At 35.8% G+C, this 26,050-nt stretch overlaps 1 protein-coding gene across 2 annotated transcripts in view; it reads right to left on the bottom strand.

Moving 5' to 3' along the window:
• Positions 1-1,556: 1,556 nt before the first annotated feature.
• Positions 1,557-26,050, bottom strand: part of PLAA (phospholipase A2 activating protein) — a 36,489-nt gene continuing 11,995 nt past the window's right edge. Inside the window, exons 3-14 of one of the 2 annotated variants that reach the window (XM_041761191.1) lie at positions 22,160-22,260; positions 21,949-22,069; positions 19,486-19,653; positions 18,902-19,037; positions 17,051-17,220; positions 15,131-15,288; positions 14,251-14,470; positions 12,019-12,090; positions 8,337-8,405; positions 5,137-5,238; positions 3,667-3,831; positions 1,557-2,281 (exon numbers count right to left, since the gene is read on the bottom strand). In XM_041761191.1, the coding sequence (XP_041617125.1) occupies positions 1,716-2,281; positions 3,667-3,831; positions 5,137-5,238; positions 8,337-8,405; positions 12,019-12,090; positions 14,251-14,470; positions 15,131-15,288; positions 17,051-17,220; positions 18,902-19,037; positions 19,486-19,653; positions 21,949-22,069; positions 22,160-22,260 (2,048 nt within the window). In that variant the 3' untranslated portion in view covers positions 1,557-1,715. The remainder of the gene's footprint in view (positions 2,282-3,666; positions 3,832-5,136; positions 5,239-8,336; positions 8,406-12,018; positions 12,091-14,250; positions 14,471-15,130; positions 15,289-17,050; positions 17,221-18,901; positions 19,038-19,485; positions 19,654-21,948; positions 22,070-22,159; positions 22,261-26,050) is intronic. The other variant, XM_041761192.1, reaches the window with a different exon arrangement.

Below are 26,050 nucleotides of genomic sequence, written 5' to 3'. Positions count from 1 at the left end.
AAGTTGTTGTAAAGACTTGTACTCTACAAGAAGCAAACAATGTTTACAATTTGCCACCCCTTACATTTTGAAGAGTCAGCTTATGTTCTTAATGTCCTCCCATCATCCAAAGGTTCTACCTGGTATTTCAAAACATATTGTAGATAAATTCTTTGTACTCAGAACTGCATGCTAGACTGGACATGTTAATAAGAAAGAAGTGTATTATAATGGAACTAGGCTGACCTGGGTTAAACTCTTGACTTTGCCATTTAACTTTGACGTAACCACCTAAAACCTGATTCAACAAAAAGTAAAGCAAAGGTTCCTAACCAGCCCAGCCAACAGAATTTTTAAATCTGAGCATATGTCAGAATGCTGCAATTTAATACTCAACAAAATACACATTCCTCTATTTATACTTTACCCATTCTCTCTTGATATTCCAAAAGTTTTTCTTTGAATTAATCCGGATGATGGAAAATCTTCCCTCCCTTATTGGGGAAGAACTGTTCTTTGACTACAATTTTTCATTAAGCCAGTAAACTGATGGTTCTGTATACCATAAATGTTGAGAATGCTGCTCATTATTTTAGGCAAAGTCCTCTTTGTGAAAAGATCTTTCCCACTCAAAAATAGGAATAGTTATGTTTCTCTTAAGAAACTGAAGTTCTCTTAAACATATTAAATTATATAATTAAAGTGGTAGTTCCTTCGTGTTAGTTGTTAGGATATTCAGAAACAAATTTGTGATGCCTCTCTCTAGGAAGTATGGTATGGTATGCACTTTTTTTTTTTTCTCCTACCATGATTTATCCCATTTTCTTTACTTCTGAAAATAGAGACACCATCATTCTTCATTTAAGGGGTTTTGGGGATCAAATCTCAAAGTGGTTAGCACAGTGCCTGGACCATGTTAGGAGCTCAAAAATACTAGTTCTACATGATAGGCTCTGGACTTGCCAGTAACAGTTTTTGCTTGCATAGTTGCTTGATAAAAGTCAACACATTGCAAATTCCCTTTGAGACAATAGAAATGACCAAAAATAAACTAATATCAAAATTGGAATGAATAATGAAGTTACCTCAAATAGGGAGGGGCAAAAGAAACTGGATTATAAACCTGGATTAATTAGGGGTCTCATTTGTCTGAAATGATACATAACCTAATGCAGCTTAGTAAATTGCTTTCCCTTCATCTAAAAATGAGCCATCAAATGTAATTTTCTATATACAAGTAACTTAAATGATGAAATTATTTTATATGTTTTCTATATATGGAATAATTTACAACAAACTTAATTTTTGAAAATTCTAAAGTACTTATCCTAAAATAAGATCTTGAAATGTGCTGGTGCTGTTCAAAGAATCAGCAATGAAAATGAGTAGAGCAGAAATTAAATAAAAGACAACCACCAACAAGTAACGTAAAAGCAGAGTATATAAATAAAAGTTATCTTATGTGGCAAAGGTATGGAAATTATGCCATTGTAGCAGTTGCATTGTTTTTCTTTTTATCTCACTCTTTCTAAACTCCTGAAAACTTACCCACATCACACAGGAAAATCTCACAGTTCATCAGTGCAAAAATTTTATTTGTCTCTTCTTACCCCCCACTTTACAAGATCTGAAATTTTACTTAATCCACAGCATTTTTTTTTAAACCATCTGTAATCAGTCATGTAAAATGTGAGAAAAAACACTAATCAATTTAAAATCTCAGCCCATCCCTACTGTTACAGTAAATTTAGGATAAGTCTACAGCATTCACTTACTTTAGCTGGTTCTGATACTGAGGCATATTTTTTTATTTGAGAATCAACACCTAAAGACTTGGCTAACTGTACAGCATTTAAATCGTCACTGATAAGTGTCCCAAGAGCCACAAGGAGTCTAAAAGTAGCTTCTAGGTCTTGTACAACTTCCAAGACTGTGCTAATTACTGACAAGCATTGAGCTTTCCCTTCAATGTTATGGTCTTTATGAAAACAAACAGAATAGTTCAGGGTCAATGTAGCGAGAGCAATGTGAATGTTTTTATTGCTCCCTGATTTCAGTTCTATTGCATGCGACATTAGTGATTCCCTCTGGGACATCATGAGTTTTTGTCCTGCCTGGCCAACAAAACAATTGCAAAAAGTCCTCAGAGCAAGCAGCTGGTTTGCTGGCTTTCCTTTAGGGTTTAGAAGACTGATAAGATGACTGCTGAACTGAGCCCCTTCCTTTTCATTGCAGAAGTTTTCATTCACACTGGGATGTTTAATTGACAACCGAAGAATGTCAAGTGCAGGAAAGACAATATCTATTAAAAAGAAAAATTCATTAATGTTTACAAAAACCCATAAAATTCCTATGACCATCATTTGGTTTTATGAATTTTATTAACACATGACCATTTCAGAAAATTTTAAAAAACCATGTGCCATGTGCTTGCTTTACAAAATATATATATTTCTAAAACTTTTGTTAATTGATTTTTCATATTTATAGAAACGATTTATTGCTATGAGATGTAAATGGGTTATCAACTGGCCTGATATATATATTGAGTATTCAGTAAATCCCTGTGGAATGAATGGGATGGGGACCTTGCTTTTAAAATCCTCTAAGACCAAAAAAAAAAAAAATAAATAAAATAAAATAAAATAAAATAAAATAAAATAAAATAAAATAAAATAAAATCCTCTAAGACCAAAGAGTTTAAGAGGAAAGTTTTTTTTTTTTTTAAGTATATCTTTTCTTTGTTTTTTAAGAGAGAGAGTACATGCACGTGTGATTGGGGTTGGAGGGTTAGAGAGGGAGGAGAGAATATTAAGTAGGCTCTATGCCTAGTGTACAGCCTGACTCATGGCTCAATCTCAGAACCCTGAGATCATGACCAGAGGCAAAATCAAGAGTTGGATGCTTCACTGACTGAGTCACCCAGGTGCTCCATGAGAGAAAGTTTTTTTAAAATAGAATTCCAGTTGACAAATGATAATACGATGCTTACAGGTTGGTGGAGGGCTTTACATTCAAAAGATTGGGCAGACACCATTTGAATGAATCCACTCTATAATCTTAGCACCACTAAAAGTAAGGAATCCAGAAATTATGTGCCCTGTGATATAAAGGTAGTATGTAGCATCATTTATAAAGGATATTCACCTAAAAAAAAAAAATCTATTGAACCAGAATCTAATTATGTCTAGCAGGAGCTACAGAGATCATGGAACACATTAAGTGAGCTGCCAAAATCACAATATGGGATATTAAGCAGGACAAATGACTTTTCTTCTCTAATCAATAGCATGAAAAAGTAATGAGAGAGGACACTTTTGGAATTTAAAGGGAATCAAGTGAGTCAAAAAAATAATTATAGCAACCATTTGTAGACTGGGGTTAATAATGCACAAGATGTTCTTGGGTGGTTTGCCGGGGACCCACAAATGCTCTGAAATGGTACATGAAATGGTATGGGGATCATTACCTTCCCTTCAGATTCTCATAAAGCATGGACCAAATCAAGACTGAATTACAGGGGCATGGTGAGTACTTTTTTTGTTAAGTTTCACACAATGTGAGTTACAACTACCCAGGGTAACTTTTACTCTGGGTAAAACAATCTAGAAACATCAGTAATACTGATAGAAATGAAAAGACATACTTACTACTTTCTGGATTACATTTTAAAAACAGTTTCCATACCTTCAGGCCAGTTAATAGCTTTCCACAAAATCTGAAGTTGCTGGGCTGTGGGTTTTTCTGAAGAGCTATTACATATGAGAGACAGTATTTTTTCAAGAAGTATCAAGTCATCCTCAGTTAACTTTTTCTCTTCAGGTGCAGTTCCATTAAGTTCCTTCAGTTTACCTAGAACCCAAACCCAAACTTTCAAAATTCTCTAACTGTATTTAGCCAGATATAATATAAAGATGTCTAAACTTTCACTAAGAGTATTCCACTATACACCATGGGGAAGGTAAGACATTTCATGGCAATTATCAAAGACAGTAAAATAAGGATAAGGCCTGTTAATATTTTTCATTCGAACACAGCAGAGAAAAAGGTAACTGTGGTGATTTTACCTGTTATTGTCTAAGATCTTATGAAACTTTCTGCTTCAAGTAAGTTTTAAAGTAGATCATATTTGTAATCATTTTGGTTTTTGAAGCAGTATCATGTCATTATACCCAAGTATAAGTCAATGCTCTATTTTCCTCAAAGAAAAAAATTGTAACAACCTTTAGCCAACTTTGCCTAACTTCTTCAATTGTCAATGAATTAACTGAAGAGTTAAATGCCTAATATTTAATTTACTTAGTTCCATATGTACATTTGACATCACCCGGCTTTAAAAACATATTTAATGGAAATATTGCCTTTTGTCACCATATTCACATTTCATGAAGCAATTTTTTAAAAAGATTTATTTATTTTAGGGAGAGAGAGTACTCAGGGGTGGGGGTGGAGGGTAGAAAATCTCAAGCAGATTCCCCGCTGAGCGCAGAGCCAAATGCAAGGCTTGACCTTATGACCCTGAAATCATGACCTGAGCTGAAACCAAGAGTCAGATGCTTAACTGACTGAGCTACCCAGGTGCCCCTTATGATTTTCATAAAGATGGTATAAAGGTCAATTCTGACCAAAAAACCCTTGTCTTATATTGAGGTATATATGCTATCTCAATTAATTCTCATGAAGTAAGAGTGGCAAACACATAAGTCATTTTGTTTCAGAGAAACAAGTTAACAGACAAAGCAAAGTCAACTGAGCAGTTTCATTTTTTAATGTAATTTTTACTACTTCTAAGGGCCATTAATTTTTTTAAGAGAAAAAAAAAATTTTAAGTGCTTTAATCATTCGTTTTCATTATTTTTTTTCCTGAAAACATTAAGATCTCAGGGAATGGGATTTATATTTTTCCCTTTAGTTTTTTTTCTCATTAAAATCATCATAAAGCATTTACCTTATATTTGTATAAGGCTTCTTGCAAGTATTAAGGGTCCATTATCAGACTGTGTATTTGTAGTCGACGCCATTGTGTAATCCCACAACAGAAGTCTCTATCATGTAAGCACCCAGTTCCTAGCTCATGTGAGGAGGAGAAACAGTCTTGAGTGCACTGCAAAGAGTCTATAGATATGTGAGAAAACTATTTAATTAAAATGTACTTACCTAATATTTGTGTAGGATTTGCCTGGTCAAAAGTGACAGCCTCTTTTTTGGGAAAATAAATATTCACTGTCTTAGATGCAGCTGATCGGTAGGCACTATTCCCTATTTAAAAAAGGCGATGAAAATTATTAGTAATAGTCAAAACTGAGATTTTTCTAATTGTATGACTTTGTTTTCACGATTATTGATATATAGAACTACTCAGTGCATGCAATAAAACAACTATGGAAAAAAGAAAAATCATAAAATTTTATATACTGTATATATTTGTTGAGATAATAAATTTTAGTTCTTAATGTAAACTTAAAATTTAAAACAAAAGCCTTTCCATTTCGTATTCTCTACATCTCTCATACCTTTAAGATTCAATCTAAATCACAAATTTTTAAAAGATCAAAGAATATATAACAATTACAAAACTTGCCATTCCCATCTTAAGGCATATTGATCTCTTTCTTCTCATGTCTTTTACTGCTTATTCCAAAGGATATATAGTCCACATTGTCATTTTCTCCATCATTTTATTTATTTTTAAGTTTTTATTCAAATTCCAGTCAGTTTAAACATAGTGTAATATTACTTTCAGGTGTACAATATAGTGATTCATCACTTCCATACATCCCCTGGTGCTCATCACAAGTACTCTCCCCTAAACCCCAGTACATGTTTAACCCCTCCCCCACCAATCTCCCCTCTAGAGACCGTCGGTTTGTTCTCTAGAGTTATGACCCTGTGTCTTGGTTTGCCTCTCTTTTTCCCCTTTTGCTCATTTGTTTCTTAAATTCCACATTATGAGTAAAATCATAAGGAACATGCGGCGCGCACGCGCGCCGCGCACACACACACACACACACACACACACACACTGGAATATTATTCAACCATAAAAAAGAATGAAATCTTGCCATTTGGAACGACGTGGATGGAGCCAGAGTGTATTATGCTAAATGAAGTCAGCCAGTCAGAGAAAGAATAACAACTTATGATTTCCATAATTTTAATAAATGATGTAGGTTCCTGAAAAGTGAAAGGGCCCTAGTCTTTTATACATTTTTACTTCCTAAGTCCCTATTATAGTAACCAAAATGCAGTGTCTGACAAACAACTGGCATAGGATAAAAATTTATCACAATACATAATATCTAAAGTTACTTCAATTAAAGCATAATTTAAACCTAATTTGTATTTTGCCTGCATTTCAAATCTTATTTACTTTTGTTCCAATGCAAAAAGTAAGGCATTTTGCAAAAATATGTATAAAACATTTTAATTTTCTGAATATATATCAGAAAGGGGAATAGGGTAGGTAAAGATGAAGTTATGAAATAAATACACGAAATTAATTTTCATTGCTTATAAAGCATAAAATATTTATTGGTACAATCAAAGATGAGCTAACAGACATTGCCTGGAGTCCTGGTCATTAGAGACTAGGAGAATGCAAATCAAACACTGTCCAAACAATTGAGTAAAATGAGAAGGAAAAGTACAGGGTGTAACAGAGCCTATGATAGAGTAAGTGATCTAGCAAGGGCCATATATGAGTGTCTGAGAATGTTCATTTAAAAAATACTATGTGCAAAATAAAGAAAAAGGAGAAAAAAAAACAAATAATAATTTGTGATCTAAATAACAAAGCAAAGGGCTCAAGTATTCTAAAACAGAACAGCATGTACCAAACTTCTGAGGTAGAAAACAGCATGAGATGCTCAAGAAACAGACACAGGCCAGTATGGCTGGGCAGAAAAAATGCAGAGAGGAAGGTGATACAGCGAAGAAAAAATATTGAATGAGAAATCATTAAAGGGTTTTAATCAAGGGAGCAGTATAAATAAAGTTCGACTATAAAAAGATCACTGGCTGAAGTATGGACCACGGAGAGACCAATTTGGAGGATATTACTTCATTTGTCTAAGTAAGAGATGACAATAAGTTGGACCAAGGTATACTATATAAGGTTCAGTATATACACCAAACAGTTAAAAACTGTAACTTCTGAAAAATGGTAGGAAGCACTATTAACTTTACACTTTATAATACAAGTACAGCCAAAAATTACTAAGCAGTTATTCTGTATAAAGTGCTGTATACATTTTGTAATTTTAAATTCCAACTTGAACAATTTTAAATTACAACTCTTAACAACTCCAAGAGGTAGATATTACTTCCACTTTACAAATGAGAAAAACAGAGGCACAGTAACAGAATAACTGGCTCAAGGCAAAACAGGTAAAAAATAGTGGAACTGAGATTTCAATCTAAGCATTCTCACTCCAGAGTCCCCAATCTTAATCATTATGTTTATACTTCAATATGCCAGTCAATGTTACTTTTGCAGTGAAAAAATAGCTTACAAAAATCACATACCAAGTTAGTTCTTAAGTAGACTGCTGGGTTTGTAAGTATCAATCTTATTTCGGTCAAGAACATTTATGTTTCACACCTATTAGACTTTTGTAGAAAATAACAAGTAGGGGAAAACATATAGCAAGACAGCTGTCAAACTTGTAAAAGATTAACCACAAATTTAGTTCTGCATTTTACTAGCAGTAAATACAGAGGAAAGCTTCTTTGCCTATGCTCAACAATGATGAACAAGTAAGATGTGTTAGACTCTAGGCAAGATACTACGAATAAAAAAGAAAAATTAATTGCTAAGGAGAAGGCCAGATAGTATAGGCCTAAATCATAAAGTAATTTTTTTCTGGGTCCTCTTAAATAGAACAATATGTAGCATAGTGAATAAAATTCTCAATATATTAAAAATGAACAAAGGCGTGATGCGAAAAAACTCAGTTTTTATAAGAGTTGTGAGAAAACCAGACCTATGACAGAATAGCAATTTTCAATCCTGGCTACATATTAGAATCACATTGGAAAATTATCAGAACTAACTTTGCCAAGGCCCCAAACCAGAGCAATAATACACCAAATGAGCATCTCTCGAGATGAGATTGAAGTACTTTTTTAAGCTTCCTACATGAGTCTAATGTGCAGTATGACATAATTCTGAGAACACTCTAAATGCCAGGTCAAGAAGTTTGTCCTTGATCTACCATATGAAAAGTTCTCTAGCAAGGAGAATTTACTAGTTTTCTCAGTCTTTCATTAAAATTTTAATGAATTTTAAAAATATAAAAAAAAAATAGGGAAGAAGAGGAGGAGGAGGAGGAGAAGAAAAAGAAATGAAAAGTGTGTACCTGTAAATGGATCAACTCCAGCCATGGTAGTTCCCATATTGGCAGACCCTGGCACATAACGACCACCACCTAAAATGCAGTAACACATCTACTAAGTAAAGGTAACTGCAAATTAAAGTTCAAAAGGCTCCTCTCCACACAGAATAACTTATTTTCATGAGTCACAATTCAGAATGGCATCTTTATATACATAATAAGTGGGCTATACATTTGTTTAGAATAGTACCTGGCATATAGTTGGTGACCAATAAATGTTAGCCTTAAAAGTAATTCTCAGATTACAAAATAAACATTAGATGCCTTAAACATTATAATTACAGATGCTAATGAATTAAAAAAGCATTAGTGGATTGGAGAGAAGAAAAAGGTTTTCATAATGCAATGTGAACATGGAGTGACTGGTTGGCAGTCGGTAGAGCATGCAACTCTTGATCTTAGGATTTTAAGTTCCAATCTCACATTGGATACAGAGATTACATAAGAAGAAAACCTTAAAAAATTAAAAACAAAAAATAAATGTGATTATTCTATTGAAATAGAGAGGATTAGCTGACACATAAGCAAACAAGAGATTAATAAGATTTAGGGATGCTGTAATAGCAGTCTCATATTTAAGATCCTAATTGAAAATGGAAAGAAAGGAACATGAAAAACAGGTGTAGAGAAAGAATTATGATTTGGAGATGTTCGAGTCCTGGATGAGACTTTGCGGGAAAAGAAAGATGAGCTACTTTTCTAGCCTCTCTGAATTTAATATCTAGGAGCTGATATAACCAGTTTAACATATATAATACTAAAAAAAACCTCACAAAAACTGCAGATGTAAATAAATTAAAATAATGAAGAACACAGAGTAAGAGGCTTTGTTGAGTTTTTAACTAATATGCTAGGTAGCATGCTAAGCATCTTTAAGATTTATTATTTAGAGAGAGAGCGTGAGCATTCATGCGCAGTGGGGAGAGGTGGAGGAAAGATTGAGAAACCCAAGCTGACTCCATGCTGAGAGTGGAGCCCGAGGTGGAGCCCGATGACCCGGAGATCCTGACCTTAGCTGAAACCAAGAGCCAGTTGCTTAACTGACTACACCACCCAAGTGCCCTGCAATGCTAAGCATCCTATATTTATATACTCATTTAAGTATTAGTTAGATACCATGATTATTAACAATATTTTAGAAGGCTGAAAAATTTGCCCAAGGCATTAATTATGAGACACAGTACAATCCTACACTTTTCTACATGTGGCTCTCCAACCACCTGAATGAGTCACCTGTTCAATATGCAGATTCCCAGGGCCCACCCATAACAACCTAGTAGCTCTCCAAATTGGCTTCACTTTAGAAACCTTTTTTTTTTTTTTAAGATTTTATTTATTTATTCATGAGAGACACAGAGAGTGAGGAGGCAGAGACATAGGCAAAGAGAGAAGCAGGCTCTTCGCAGGGAGTCTGATGTGGGATCACGCCCTGAGCCAAAGGCAGATGCTTAAACACTGAGCCACCCAGGTATCCCTTCACTTTAAAAACTCATAGGGAGCTTTTAAAATTACCTAACAGCACACCAAACAACAAAAGAACATTTAATCAGAATCCATGGGTGAGGGATCAGGGCATGAGTGATTTTAACCTCCTCAACAACCCAGTGTATCAGATTATCTCTGTGAGAAGGACCTTGTGATGAGATAAACAAGCATCCTAGATGATTTGAATTGACATTAGAAATTTGAGAACCACATAAATAAGGAAGAGAAAAGAGAATTAAGACTGACCTTAAGTCTTAAAGTAAATGGGAAAAACTCTTTGTCCCAGGGCTACTGGTTAAATTGGGGGAAAATATACTAAAATATACTGAGGGCCTGCTTAAATATAGTTCAGGCGTTTTGTTAAACACTTCACATGTACTGTACCATTTAATTTTCCTAACAGCTCAATATCAGGTCTGTTATCTATTTTTGATAATTGTTCAGTTATCCTAATAATTCCATAATTCTCTTGGATATTTGGCATGCTATCTTGCATATCTCCATTATCACTGAATCTTCTGTGTTACTGACATTGCACAACAGTAAGACATGTTCCAGTGATGATGGCCCCAGGAGTTCTCTTAATTTTGTTAGTATTGTTTGAAGCTTGGTATGTTTCTTCTGTTCCAAGAAAAAGGTGCTAATGAGATCTAAGAACTCTGTTGTTCTACGTTTCAGGGCATCACTATGTCTGAGTAAATCATCACTTTATTTACTTTTCAGATCCTTACTACCTTTTCAAGTTGCATTATGTCATCAAAGATTTCCTTAATAGCCATTGTGCTATCATAACATTTAGCTTGATCTTGATGGTTGGTTATTATAGCATACTGGTTACCAGTGCACAAGGTACAGCTACGTGCATCAAGGCCACCAATTCATTCACAGGAGAGAAGCAGCTCACTGAGAACGATTCACAACTTCATGAGACTGACTGAAGGTTGTGTGTTGCTCCCAGTTATGGTTTAGACAGGTATCTATATTGGCAAGGCCAGTGGATACCATTAAGTGCCAAAAATCTCTTCTCAAATTGGGTATATTGTCTAGAAACTCTGGCTGCTGATCCAACAATAGCATCATAAAATACATCAAAAGCTATTCTGAAAACAGAGACTTCTTCAGCTGCATTCAAGTCCAAGCTTGGCAATTTTTTTCCAGTACCGTTGATGTCGAGGCATGCATACCTTGATAAATAAAGCCACTGTGAAGAGATACACCAACACTTCCAGGGCTTCACGAAGGCCATTAATAACAAAGGTTAGAAGACTAATCCTGGGTGGACTTGTGTCCTCCCACGTTAATGCAAAATACACCTGAACAGGCTTCTTGACTGCACTGCATCATCCAGTAGTAGGGACTCACATGGCTCCTTCTTTGCTTGTGATCAGTAGAATCTTGCCAGTAATAGCACTCATGCTGTGTCTTGGTTGCTGGGTTCCCCTATTATCTAATTTCACAGATAAAAAAATTAGGCTCAGACAGGTTAAGCAACTTGCCAACTTCTCATAGCAAGTAAGTGGTAGAGCCAGATTTTGTTTTTTTGTTTTTTTTTTTAAATTTTTTTTTAAAAATTTTTATTTATTTATGATAGTCACAGAGAGAGAGAGAGAGAGAGGCAGAGACACAGGCAGAGGGAGAAGCAGGCTCCATGCACTGGGAGCCTGATGTGGGATTCGATCCCGGGTCTCCAGGATCGCGCCCTGGGCCAAAGGCAGGCGCCAAACCGCTGCGCCACCCAGGGATCCCTTTTTTTTTTTTTTTAATTTTTTTTAAATTTTTATTTATTTATGATAGTCACAGAGAGAGAGAGAGAGAGAGGCAGAGACACAGGCAGAGGGAGAAGCAGTAGAGCCAGATTTTGAATCAAGGTCTATCGACTCTAAAAACTATGCCCTTAATGACTCTTGCTCTCCTTGCAGGAAGGACCACTGGAGAAAACGGTGAGTTCTAACAATATGCTATGTAAGTCATAAGAAGAACTACAAAACACTCCAGGAAAAAGCAAAAATTAGAAGTTAAAGAAAAGGAGATGCATCAAAATTAGAAATATAGATAAGGAAATTATTAATTATTGGGTGATGTCTCCAAAATGTAAAGCCATATACTGCAAAATGCTATTCATTAAGTGAAGAAAGATGTATTTATCAAAACTTCATCCCACCTGTAAAAGGATCTGCTGCAGGAAGCATGTTAGAAGATCCTGATGAAGACCCTGGAACATACCGACCACCACCTATGCATGCGAACAAAGGAAAAGCTGAAGTATGCCAAAATTTTGAATTTCATAAATAACACAATGCTTATATTAGAAGACTCCAAACTTGGAGAAAAAAACAGAAGAGCAACGCTGTCACATGAGAGAATAACAGAAATTAGTCAGCAGTCTTACAATAGGAAAGACTACTAAGAAACTAAAACTTCAGTGATTCTCCAACTTTCTTTTTCTCACCTTTACTACTTTATTAAGTGTTAGCCACTGCCCTTAAATATTAAAATAACTAAAAATTCAAATATAAAAGGAGAAATTACAAGTGGTCTCTGACCTCAATAATATACATATATAATCAGTTCCTGTTCCTATACAAATTCACTAGAATTCCTGCTGTTGCTATCAAAACCACAGGCATCAAATGTTAATCTTTTAAAGAACCCCTGAGTTCATTAACTCATCTGTCAAATAGTGCATTCAGTGCTAGGGATCCAGCAGGGAACAAGATTACTTGTATCCACTGAAGCTTACAACCTACTGGAGAAGAGAATTACAAAGGCAATGAGTGTCACAAAGGAAAGAGATTTCCATTTTTACTCTTATAAATGTGTGGTATGTGTGAGTATATGTTGTTAGTACCTCTAGGGAAATAATCAGAGGCATCTACAGTAAGATATATGTAAAAGATATATATGAAAGGATGCATATAAAGTTATGCTTCATGAGATTATGCAGCATGAGATTCAGAAGAGGAAAAAAAAAAAAAAAACCAGGGTTAAGATTTCCATATGGAGCCAGCTGCTCTAATATCTGTCTTCTCCACAAAATAGCTTACACAAGACTATACTCATGTGTTCACTCTTTTGTACTGTAGTCTGAAATTCCATCAACAGAATACCCAGATATTAAACATATTTTTTTTTCCCTGTCAAGTGCAACTACTGGGAGGGGTTACATCACTTATATTCAGTAGTGAGTCAGTCTGGTAATTCTGTTTAAGTCAACATGCAGGGGACATTAACTTTATTAGGTGAATGGGCAATGGAATTCTGAACTAGAGGAGGAGGATATAACTTAGGAGCATAAAGTACCTGTGAGGGAAGAAGAAAAAAAAAAGATCTACGTAAGTACTTACATAGGAAGGGATATGGAATCCTTGTAAAACAAGGAAGCGTACTAGCACGTGAAAAATGGAGTGAGAAATGACAGTAGGAAAACATTGACAATAACGTGCTAATTTTAGAATTTTATTTAGAGCTCGCTCTGTACCTAAGAAAAAAGGAAGCATTTTATTTCCTCCTGTACCATGGCCTCAATTCCCAGGCCCCAAAACTCAGGCTAGTACAACTAGTCTTATAATCCATTTCCTAGGAATCAAGAGCCAGACTAATACTGCTAGGATTATATCCAGGGACATTTATAATATCTTTTCCCTTTCCTGTCTCCCCTCAAGTCTCCATTTATAACATTCTAGACACTGTATACTGTTATAAATAACTGACTTTAAAATCATTATGTGGAATACAAATCACATGTAAAGTAAAACTACTCATAGTCCAGGCCTAGATTTGATGCCCAACTAACCAACTTAGCCTCACATGAAAAAAGAATTTGTTTAGTAAAATCCACCAAAATTTGTATTTTTAAAAGGAGTAACTATCTAAAGGGACTTCTAAGTTTCTTTTCATTTCAAATGACTAAATTAAATTTCATAATTTTGTTTAGTTTACAGTGTAGCTGTATTTTTGAAAGGGAAAAGGGGCACCTGGGTGGCTCAGTCTTGATTTCAGCTCAGATTATGATCTTAGGATTTCCAGATAGGTCCTGCATCAGGTTCCGTGCTCAGTATGGAGTTGGCTTGGGATTCTTTCTCTCCCCCACCTCCCTTTCTCTCACCCCCTCCCTCACTCTGCACATGCACAGTCTCTCCCCATCTGCTCTACAATAAATGAGTAAAGAAGAATCTTGAAACAACATACAACTGTTTCTATAAATACAGAATTACTATGTAATTTGAGGTTTAAATATATGAATTTAAAGTAAAAGCCTGCTACAGATCTTAGGTCTTGGTTTTTACTTCAACAGCTAATCATAATGCATGTTTAAACACATTAAAAACAACAAACAAAAAAATCAACCAATGCTGATGAAAGTACAGAAGACTTAATATAAACCCTAACTTACCTGTAAAAGGATCTGAAAAACTGGTATTCCCAAGTCCTAACATTTGACCTTTTGTGTTATCAATAATAAATTTAGCCACTTGATCCAAAAACATGGGATTCAAATCATTCTTCTGTAAGAAGTTGTATGCAGTTAACCATGGATCATCACTGATGTTATATGGCAATTTATATGATGGTCCTCCTTCATTGACATCAATTGAGAAAACATAATCAAATTCCTTCAATAGGAATACAAAAAGGAGATAAATGATTACTAACTTATCTGTTCATATTAATAACATATATCACGGGTGTTATGTGTCCTTTTTAAGATAATTATTATAATAAACTTTCTCCAAGTGCAAAGTTAAAATCTTCCACTTGGCATATGATGATTGATAGCAACCATCTGAATGTGCTCCAAGATTAGCATTTCACTAGGGGTGGAGGCAGGGGATGTATTACAACTACACATTAATTCTAAGGCTAAAGAAGGGTTTCCAATTGGTTGATCTAAATGCCAAAAGTATTAAATGTTACCATGCCCCACTCAGCAAAACATGCTGGCATTACAAGCACTGCCCTGCAGAGTCCGTATATCTTGCTAAGTTAAATATAGCTAGGCACAAAGCATTAGGTAAGAGATGGCATAGAAGCTTCTAATTCAAAATGATTGGGAACAGTTTATTCATGGTAAGTACCAAAGACAAATAGTAGTTAATCTATCAAATACAGCTCCTACATGGAAAGAGCTTTTCTAAAAGTCAAGTTCAAGGCAGGAAGAGAAAATAATCTCCAAAGAAATAGATTTTAATGTTAAATTTAATTAATGGGCAAAAGTGAAAAAGAAAACCATATGCTTTAAGATAATGGTAATTAGAAAGTAGAAGTTGACATACTTTCCCTTCATATAAGACTTTTCCAGATGTTTGCTGATTAGCACCAGATGAGCCAACAACATCACCAATTTTTATCCACCTCCCTTCACTAACACTCCATTGATAGGCTTCGACTTTCTCCCCATCTCTGATTAAACGAGTCTGTCCTTCTCTAGTGCCTAAGAATAAAACATTTAAGAATCAAAGGTAGAATAGCAAAGTGAAATTCAAAGCCATTTAGATTAAAAAAAAAAAAAGTTAACTTTAAAATTTACACAGAAAAGAGAATATGTATTTGGTTTAATGAAAATTTTATTAAAAGATTTAAAAATGTTCCTCTACCAGAAAGTGGCCCAAAACAAACTTAATGGTTAAAAGGAACCTGTATTAAATACAGCAAGGTTAAAAAAGTATGTTTCTACTAGAAAGGAGCCCACTAAAAATAAAACAAGTTTTATTATTGAATATCTTCTGACAACATTTTCATTTTAGTAAATGACTCTCCACTCTTCTAGCTTCTCAGGCCAAAAAGTAGAGAAGAGTCTGATTCCTTTTCCTGGCATTACAAGCACTGCCTTGCAGGGTCCCTCATAGCCATCCTTCAGCAAATCCTATCTGTTCTATCTTTAAAAAAGATCTAAAAAATTATCTCTTCTCACCATCTTCATTTCTACCCAATGGTAAAAGCCATCATCATTTCTCAGCTGGACTGATTAAATGGCCTCCTACTCTTGCCCTGGGGCTTCCTACAATCTACATTCAACCCAGCAACCACAAAAATTCTTTCAAAAGTTGAAAGTGCTCCTGCCACTCCTCTGCTGGAGACCCTTCAGTAACGTCCCATCTCTCTCGGTTAAAGCCTAATTCTTTGGAATGAGGTACAAGGCCAAATACATCATTCTCTCTGATTTCACCTTCTACTACTGCTCCTCTCAACCCATCTTCCCACTTCAGCCATAGAGTCTCTACACTGGCTATTAATTCAGCCCATGACACCTTTCACACAGATGTTGGCAAGATTTGCTCCCCTGCCTCCTTAACAACTTGAATGTCACCTTCGCAGCAAAGCCTTTAGTGGCAGAGATAGCCAGGTGTCCTCCAGAGATTCATGCTCCTATTCCATAGGATAGAGCTATAGCTGTAGCTATAGCAAGGTGAAGTTCCTAGATGTCACACACTGAGAAGTGATCAGTGGAATCTGAGTGGCTATGATCTGAGCCAGTTCTAGGCCTAGGCCATCATTCTCTACCATTTTCTTCCATTCTGTCTGATGGCTGAATGTTTCTACAAAAGAGAACATTGGAAGCTTCATGCTGAGGATGGTGGTTTCAATCAACCTGGGTCCCTGAATGGCCACAGGAGCAAAACTGCTCTACAAACATGCTTACATACCTTGCCATCAACTGAGCTTTGAATGTGCAACAAATAAACTCCTCTTGTATTAAGTCACTGAGATTTTAAGAGTTTATCTGTTACAGCAACTAATGCTATCCTAAGTATTACATATTTCCTGATTACTGTATTTAAAATTACAAAACACCCAATTCTTGCTTTACTTCCCATGGTACTTAAGCAGACATTGCTTTATTTGAACTCATTTTTAATCTATATAACCTCTCTCAGAGAATCCAATCAACGGAAAGGTATTAAATGAGTGACTTTTGAGTACCTACTGTGTATGAGCTAAGTACTAGGAGATTTATTTGAAGGATTCCTGTTTATGAGGAGTTTATTAGCTCAAAATTTTAAAACTATGAGACAGAGGCAAGAATATGGTTTCTCACAGTGGTTAACAGTAAAAATTCTAAAAAAATCCCCATCTAGCAATGAGAATAACACTTTAATGCCAGCAAAAGAACCTCTTTTTTTCTTATCATTCTAATTATTCTGAAAGGCGAACGTGTTAGCATTTTTTATTACTATATACGCTGAAGTATTTACCAGGTTCATTCAGATGTTCCCTCCCAGGAAGCTGCTCGGCATTAATGTCCCCTAAATCACCAGTTTTGGAATCAATGGTTGCCTGAGAGAGTTCTTTTTCAAAAGCCTTGATTTCTTCAGCACTTGCTATCCGATCCTCTGATTCTGTAAACACTCTAATAATACCATCGCTATAAGGAAAAAAAACAAACACATCTGAAGTCATTGCCATAGTGCATGAACATTATCACACCTGAATGATCCAAAGCAAAAAAATAATCTGTATTTTATGAACATGAAAAACATTATTATGTATTTATGGCTGAATAGAGCACTATGCTGACTTCACATATTATCCTCTGTTGCTTTCTAAAGCCATGTTTAGGGTAAAAAAATATGTAATTTAAGGGAAAAATCACTGGCAAAGAACAGAGAAATATATATTAGACAAAATTTTGAATTCCAAGTTCAGTATTGAGCATCATAAAAATCTAGAGACATTCATATATACTTCAAGTCAATATTATATAAGTACAAGACTATAAAGAAGGACAATGTGTTGGTTTGCTTTGTACAAAGGGTTCAAATATTGAATACAAAGCTTAGAAAATAGTAGATGCTCATTATCTGTCCATTCGGGAAACATGGAGTCCATCTTTACTCTGATTAACTAGTAATGTAATCCTAATCAGGAAAATACCAGCCTTGCCTTGGACTAGACAACCCCTATGTTTGGGTAGGAAAGGCAAGTTAGCCACTTTCAAATTCACTAATCCTGCTCAATTCTACAGAGAACTTGGTTTTGTACTTAACCTTCTACTAACAGGAACTTCACCCTTTCAGTTTGTTCATTTTTCTTCAACTTTAAATATGCTTAGGGAGAAAATGACTAAGCCAACAAATCTATCCTTCACCCAGCCAAAAAGTAAGTTACCTTGATTCTATTAGGACCTCCATCCCTTACAGTTGCTGCTTTTTTCCTTTGCCTTCCATGGCAGATCTGGCATGAGTGTGGCTCATCCCCACTCAGACCTCAGAAGTCTACAACTGAGGTCCTCACCTTCTGGACCACACCAATTCTCCCACTGCCCCAATTTATTAATGCAATCACCAAAGTTAGAACCTTTTTCGTTCATCCTTCTTCTGATCATTCTTCCTCTGCAATATCTTGTATTTTGGCCTTTTATCTATTACCACTGGGAGGATATTATTTCATAATGACACATCCCTACTACTATAACTGCTTTCTAAATTGCTTTCCTGTCCACTGTCACCACTAGTTAAATTCAGCCGACCTATGTAATAATTCACAGGTTATGCTTTAATCACGTCACTTCTTCAAAAGCTAGAACTCTTTACCCCAAGCACGGAATCTAAAAAATGCCCAGCATTCAAGGTTCTCCACTTTACTGCCTTACCACCTTATCAGTAATCCCTACTATTTCCCAGCATGAGTCCTCTACTATTTTCCTTCATTTTCCACACACATCTGACTCTTGGGCCCATGCTACACCTTTATTCATACCATTTGTTTTGAGAGAAATTCTCATTTCCCTTCTAACTCAGGATCTTTCAATACTAAATTCAAATTTTTTCTTCTTTCTTCATAAAGTTTTTCCACACTAATCTCTATCTTCTCCAATTTCTTTTGTTTTCAATGTTTTGACTGCACAACCTGCAGTATAAGACCAGTGTAATGTAACATTTATCACTGATGTAAAAGTTGTCCTGCCTAGTACTGTTTTCTCAGTCCAGATACACACATATGATTTTCCGATTCACCTGAAGCTCCCTCAGTTTATCTCTGTGCACTAGAGAGTCCACCAGAGGCCTAGATACATGGTATTTATTGACTGACTAGAATATAAATACCTCGCACCAACCACAATGTCACCATTGTCTAGAACACAGCAGCACCATATAGACTGAGCTGGAAGTCGGATTGTTTGAGCACATTCCCCATGTTTCCAGATTCTTAGAGATCTGTCTTCTGCTGTTGTCACAAAATCTAAAATTAATGAATATAGGTAAAATTAGCTTGAGTAAATAAAATTAAATATATGTATTACATACCATTTTTCTAGGAAGGCCTAAGAATACTTTTTAACCCCACGCTATTTTAGTTTTACATTTTATGTATTTATCACTTATACACATACAACTTCAAAAATCACATTTTCTACATTTCATACCTTACATACTATGTACTTTGCACCAATAAATTATACAGTCTTTCCTTAAATACTCAAAAAACTTTGACATAACCACCAAATGTGAACTAATATAAACATGATCACATAATTTTCTCCTTCATGAGAAGATGCTCATGAGATAAAGCTACTAAATTATTCAAATCACAGTAAACTGATTTAAGTAATTAGCCCTCTTACCCCCACCTCAAGAATGGAACAATGCTCACTACAAAATTTGAAATGCATATTATGTGATAATCTTACCTCTACAATTTGGAAAGACAGATATGCTATAAATATAATTGGTATGTCCATAATATACTTCAAGACACTCGCCAGTGATTTGCCACCTTCTAATACTAGCATCATTTGCACAGGAAAGAAATTCTGCTTCACTCAAAATTGCTAAACCTCTTACACAGTCTTCATGCCCTATATTAAAAGAATAATATAAACCAGTTAAGATAGATAATTTGGTTGATGGATCTATGTGTTAAACTAACATTATAGAACATAATCAGTGAGTAGTAAAAACCAATTCTCAAGGCAGAGAAATTCATTTTTTTCTGTAGGAAAGCCTGGTAATCAAAATTGGTTATTTTAGGTTTACAATATTTTTTATTACCAGTCTTTGGAGTTATTTACATTTATTTTATCTTCTGTAAATTACTTCTTAAAGCTCTCCAGAAAGAAGACTCTGATCCCAATAATTCTTTTTTTACCTGACAATTCATTTTCAACTTTTCATCCCCCAAAACAACAGTAATCTATAACAAACAAAACATTCAAACATGACAAATAGCCTGTAAATTTCTCACCACATAATACTAAAATTAACATTTATAAGGCACTAATGAAAATTAAGAATTAAATCATAAAAAAGATCTCAATTATTTAAGAATTTGAAATAAAAACTATCAAAAAAGGTAAACTTTATTAAATTATGAAAGAATAGGTTGAGAGGGCAGCCCAGGTGGCTTAGCGGTTTAGCGCCACCTTCAGTCCAGGGCCGGATCCTGGAGATCTGGGATCAAGTCCTACGTCAGGCTCCCTGCATAGTGCCTGTTTCTTCCTCTGCCTGTGCCTCTGCCTCTGTCTCTCCCTTTCTCTCTCTCTCCCTCTGTGTCTCTCATGAATAAATAAATAAAGTCTTTAAAAAAAAAAAAAGAATAGGTTGAGAGAAATTAACTTTTCTGAAACCATACTAGTGGAAAAGCTAAAACAAGAATCCAAGTTTCCTGCCTTATAATCCCACTTCTTTTGATTCAACAAAACACAAATATAAAACCAAACATCGCTGCTTTATTAACAAAAACATTTCATAATGTATACAAATACAAGCATTAAAATGATACAATAAAAACTAATGATCAAGTTTTTTAAAGGCAATATTTTATGGAATAAAGTTCATTATATTCTTAATTATGTAACTAGAAAAATACATATATTCCATTAATCAGAAGATTTAAAATATTTTTAAAACTTCATAAAACTCAATTTCTCTTAATGTTAATTGAGGAAGTACAGAAGATATTATTTTTTTTATTTTTCAAGGGACAGAAAATTCTCTGAAGCTTATGATCTAATAAAAGAGATCAGGAATCAAAAATATTTCCCATGCTCAGTATTTGCTGTTCAACCAAGTTACTGAAGATTAATGACAACTTGATAACATATGTTGTATGTACAGAAGCAGGAACACAGTGATGCTTAGTTATAACTTGTCCATCTACAAATATTTTTATCTGCACAAGGGGACTTCTTGAAAGTATTATCCAGACTAGTGATCAACTTTCAAGGAAAAATAAAAGAGAAGAAAAACAACAAAAGGGGTAGCCACGGTGGCTCAGCAGTTTACCACTGCCTTTAGCCCAGGGCATGATCCTGGAGACCCGGGGTCGAGTCCCACGTTGGGCTCCCTGCATGGGGTCTACTTCTCCTTCTGCCAGTATCTCTACCTCTCTGTCCCTCTGTTTCTCATGAATAAATAAAAAATTCACAACAAAAATTTAATTGCTCCATAGATAAATCAGCAATACCAGTATCAGTAAGCAGATGCCTCCGTGTAGGAGTTATTTAATAGGTGAGGTTCAAAAAGACTATCCACCTAAAATCCCAACGTGAGTCTGAAATTTGTTATTACTAAATAATGTACTTCAAAACTCACAAAAAAACTAATGATGTCTTCCTCTATATATGAAATTAACAATAGTGACCCACTATTCATAAAGCTTATACTTGGGGCACCTGGGTGGCTCAGTCAGTTAAATGTCTGCCTTCAGCTCAGGCCATGATCCCAGAGTCCTGGGATTGAGTTCCACATCAGGCTGTCTGCTCCTGCTTCTCCCTCTGCCCCATTGCCTGCTTATATACATGCTCTCTCTCTCCACTCTCTCAAATAAATAAAATCCTCAAAAAAGAAGATTATGTTATATATTATTATGTTTGGAAGTTTCAGGCTGAACTTGTTAAATCAAAAATTGTATACCATATTATAATCTCATCAAGTAGCCATTTATTAGTACACATCTAGTTGTTTTACGGGAGGTCTCATATCTTTTACAAGATTTTAAATATTGTCAGAAAAATTACATTTACCGAAATTAAATGATTCAAATACACTGATGTTTCTCAAATGCTATTTTCATGCTTCTAAACTTTTGAGAAAACACGACTGGAGTGAATATGAAATGATAAGACTATAAAAGTTGTCTACTCTGATCTTACCTGAAAAAGTCCTCTCACACCTTCCAGCTTTCCACAGTTTAATAGTCTTGTCTGCTGATCCAGTTAACATTAAGCCCTGCTCAGGTAAGATCTTTACTGCCCATACTGCAGCTGTATGACCCTGTGAGTGAAACGGGAATTAATATAGGTTGCCACAGAATCATCACACTTAGTTATCATGTAGAACATTCACAAGGAACTACTATTATACCTGTAAGGTCATCATGCACTTGTCATTCAGCCAGACTTTAGCAGTGGTGTCCCATGAGCCACTCAGTAATGTCCCAAATTTCCCAGATGAAAGACTACAAACTGAAGGGGGAAAAGGCATTAGTTAATACAGTGTTATATAGAAAAATGTTCAACCTTGCTGGTTATTAAGGCATTGCAATTTTATTTTTAAATTTTTTTAAGATTTATTTGAGAGAGAAAACACTTCTGCAAAGAGAGAGGGAGAGAAAATCTCAAGCAGACTCCATACTGAGTATGAAGCCCGACACAGGGCTCAATTTCACGAGCCTGAGAACACGACCTGAGCTGAAACCAAGAGTTAGACACCTAATTGACTGTGCCACCCTGGAGCTCCCAAAGCACTGCATTTTAAAAACACTTTCTGAAATGAGAGTACCTTGGCTAATTAAGCTTACTGAATGGAGATGAAAAAGAGTGTAGTGATCAAGAGTAGACTCTGCACCAGAATGTCTGGGTACAAGTTGAGGCTGTACAACTTATGGACTGTCTGACCAAGGGACAAACTCAGATTCCTCATCTGTAAAATGAGAAGCAGGATCAAAGGGGTTGCACAGTGCCTTCTGGTTATAAAAAACTACACAGAAAGATAATGTAAATAATTTTGAAATGCTGTTTATACAGATATTTAGTCTAGTTTTTTTTTTTAAAAGATTTTATTTATTTATTCATGAGAGACATAGAGAAAGAGAGAGGCAGAGACATAGGCAGAGGGAGAAGTAGGCTCCCCTCAGGGAGCCCAATGTGGGACTTGATCCCAGGACTCCAGGATCATGCCCTGGGCCGATGGCAGGCGCCAAACTGCTGAGCCACCCAGGCGCCACCCAGGTGACCCGATATTTAGTTAACATAACAAAAAACCCACAAAACACTTCAGCCCAGCTAAATATTCAACAGTAACGGTAATTAAATGTCTTATTATCTTAATGTAAAATTATATAAGCTAAAAATTAAACATTTGAAAAATTATCTAAAAATACAGAAACAAAAGACAGTTCTGGTTAAAAATGGCCGATTGTTGGGGTGACTGGATGGCTCGGTTGGTTGAGCGTCTGACTCTTGATTTTGGCTCAAGTCATTTTCTCAGGTCCTGGGATTGAGCCATGTGTCAGGTTCCATGCTCAATGAGGTGTCTGCTTGAGATTCTCTCTCCCTACCCCCAGTCATATGCTTGCTCACTCGCTCTCTCTCAAATAAGTAAATCTCTCAAAAAAAAAGGTAGATTGTTCAGAGTAAAGCTATCAATGGTGTTAATCTATAAGGACAAAGAAAACAGAAAACAACATAATTGACTTAGCAAAATGGTGGAGGTTATAATTTAAACACCCACAGAAAAAGACCAAAATCAAGTGACTCCCCTAGGGAATTCTCATGAAACTCAAGTTCCAGCTACTAGGTTTGATGGAGAATGGGGCTAGGCAGAGGACTTAAAATGCTAGATCTCTCCTTTCAGTCTACTGTGTTGGGAAAGTACATCCTCATCTACTGCAGGAAACTCAAGGTTTATTCACTGGAGGAACTGAAGCACAGTTTGCAGATTCAAGAAGTCAGGTAAAATAAAGGTCTGGAATAAGAAGCCCCATGAAACACAGGGAAATAAATGGAAAATCTTCATTCCTTCTCCAATACCAGCAGCCAGGCAAGAGGCAGGAGAATTCTGCTCTAGAAGACTGAATAATGCTAACGAACTTCAGATAAAGACATGTAAAAGGGCGTCCCATCTAAAGGTCAGACGACCATCAAATTGCCTTCTAATGAAGCCCAGCAATCACCAAGCTTCATCTACACAAGCTAAAAAAATTTCAACTTCTTTATACCTCATTCTTAAACATGAACAGCCAATTTAACATCAACAACCATTTAATCAAAGTCTCCAACATGAAAGAGAAAAATCCAAACATAAAAATAAGGGGGAAAGGGGTAAGCAATCCAGAAGAGACAAATCCAACTTCAGAAAGCAAAGGAGGCAGGGAGGGCACCTGAGTGATGCAGTCAGTTAAAGCATCTGACACGTGGTTTTGGCTCAGGTTGTGATCTCAGGATCCTGAGACTGAGCCCCACACTTAGTGTGGAGTCTGCGTGAGACTCTCTCTCAGATATAAAAAAATTAAAAAAAATAAAAATAATCTTTTTTTAAAAAAAGGAAGCAAAAAACAAAAAAGTGAATACTATAATATTTGCAAATAGATGTTATATAAGAAAAGAAATGAGAGAACACGAAAAATAAAAGCTAAAAGTAGAAGAACCCAAGCCAAAATTAAATGGCACTAGGAAAAACAAAGTCTCCCAGAGAATTAGACTAAAAAGAAACAAAAAATGAAAAAGTTTAAACAGTCAGAAAATAATTTCAGAATGTTCAATATCCAATAAATAGGGATTCTAGAAATAGATAATAGGGAGAGTGTAGAGAGGACAAAGAAACAGTACAAAAGAAAGATTCTCAAAAGTGAAGGACATGAATGTCTAGATTCAATGAACCCACAAGGTGCCAAATGAAAGGCACTTTCAGAGACAGAGATACATTGTGAAAATTTGTATCATCAGAAATAGACAAGATCTAAAAGCTTACAAAGAGACCAGAAGTTTGTTCTACAGAGAAGATGGGAAATTAGAACAGCACCAAACTTTTCAGTTAATACCTTACACTAAAGGCCAATAGAGCAATGCCTTCAAAATTCTGAGATTTGGGATTCCTGGGTGGCTCAGTGGTTCAGTGCCTGCCTTCGGCCCAGGGCGTGATCCTGGAGTTCCGGGATCGAGTCCCACATTGGGCTCCCTGTGTGGAGTCTGCTTCTTCCTCTGCCTGTGTCTCTGCCTCTCTCTGTCTCTCATGAATAAATAAGTAAAATCATTAAAAAAAAAATTCTGAGATTAAATAGTTTTAACATAGGATTTTACATCTAGCCAAATTAACAATCAAATGTAAGGATAGAATACAGTCGTTTTCTAATATACAAATATATTTAGCCCCTATGTCACAGCTTTCTTAAGCTGTGATAGCTGTATTACACCAAAACAAAAGTGTAAGTTAAGAATGAGAAAAATATGAGAACTTTTTCTAGGAAGTACACTGGCAAAGGGAAATCCAGGGTTGACATCAGCCCAGAACATCAATCCAACACTAGGCCTGAAGAGGTTAAGTTTCCAGGAAAAACAGAGAACAGATAAATATTGTGATGTGTCTGGTAGCCATTAGTGATATTCATCAAATATTTTGTGCTCTTTACCTTCCAAACAAATGGTAATATTGAACTTGCCCAGTTGTTTTGGCTTTAGGCATGCCTTGTGACTTATTCTGACATTGAAAGATGAGCAGAAATGGTCTTTTTTTTTTTTTTAAGATTTTATTTATTTATTCATGAGAGTCAGAGAGAGGGAGAGAGGCAGAGACACAGGCAGAGGGAGAAGCAGGCTGCATGCAGGCAGCCTGACATGGGACTTGATCCCGGGTTTCCAGGATCACGCCCTGGGCCAAAGGTGGCGCTAAACCGCTGAGCCACCAGAGCTGCCCAGATAAGCAGAAATCTTATTTGGCCGGTGAAAGCTTAAAGGACAGGTACATGATTGAGCCATGTTCCCTCTCTGCCTCTCCAATGTCTGTGAAAGTACATACTGAGATGAAGCATCTGTCATCCTAAGATCCCTGCATAGTTCTACAAAGCAGAGCCCCCTGCTGCTCTGCACTAGATGTGTAACTAGCAAACTCTCATTGTGTTAAGCTCCAGCAATTCTGGAGTTGTCTGCTACCACAATGTCATCTAGCCTGATTTAGAAATTGGTAGCACAAGCCAGGCCCTGATGAAACAAGAACCCACAAATGGCATTAGCTTAGTGGGCAGGTGGTGAGGAGGAC

The sequence above is a fragment of the Vulpes lagopus genome, chromosome 7 (genome assembly GCF_018345385.1).
Source record: "Vulpes lagopus strain Blue_001 chromosome 7, ASM1834538v1, whole genome shotgun sequence".
Lineage (NCBI taxonomy): Eukaryota > Metazoa > Chordata > Mammalia > Carnivora > Canidae > Vulpes > Vulpes lagopus.
This window is presented reverse-complemented; position numbering and strand designations above follow the sequence as displayed.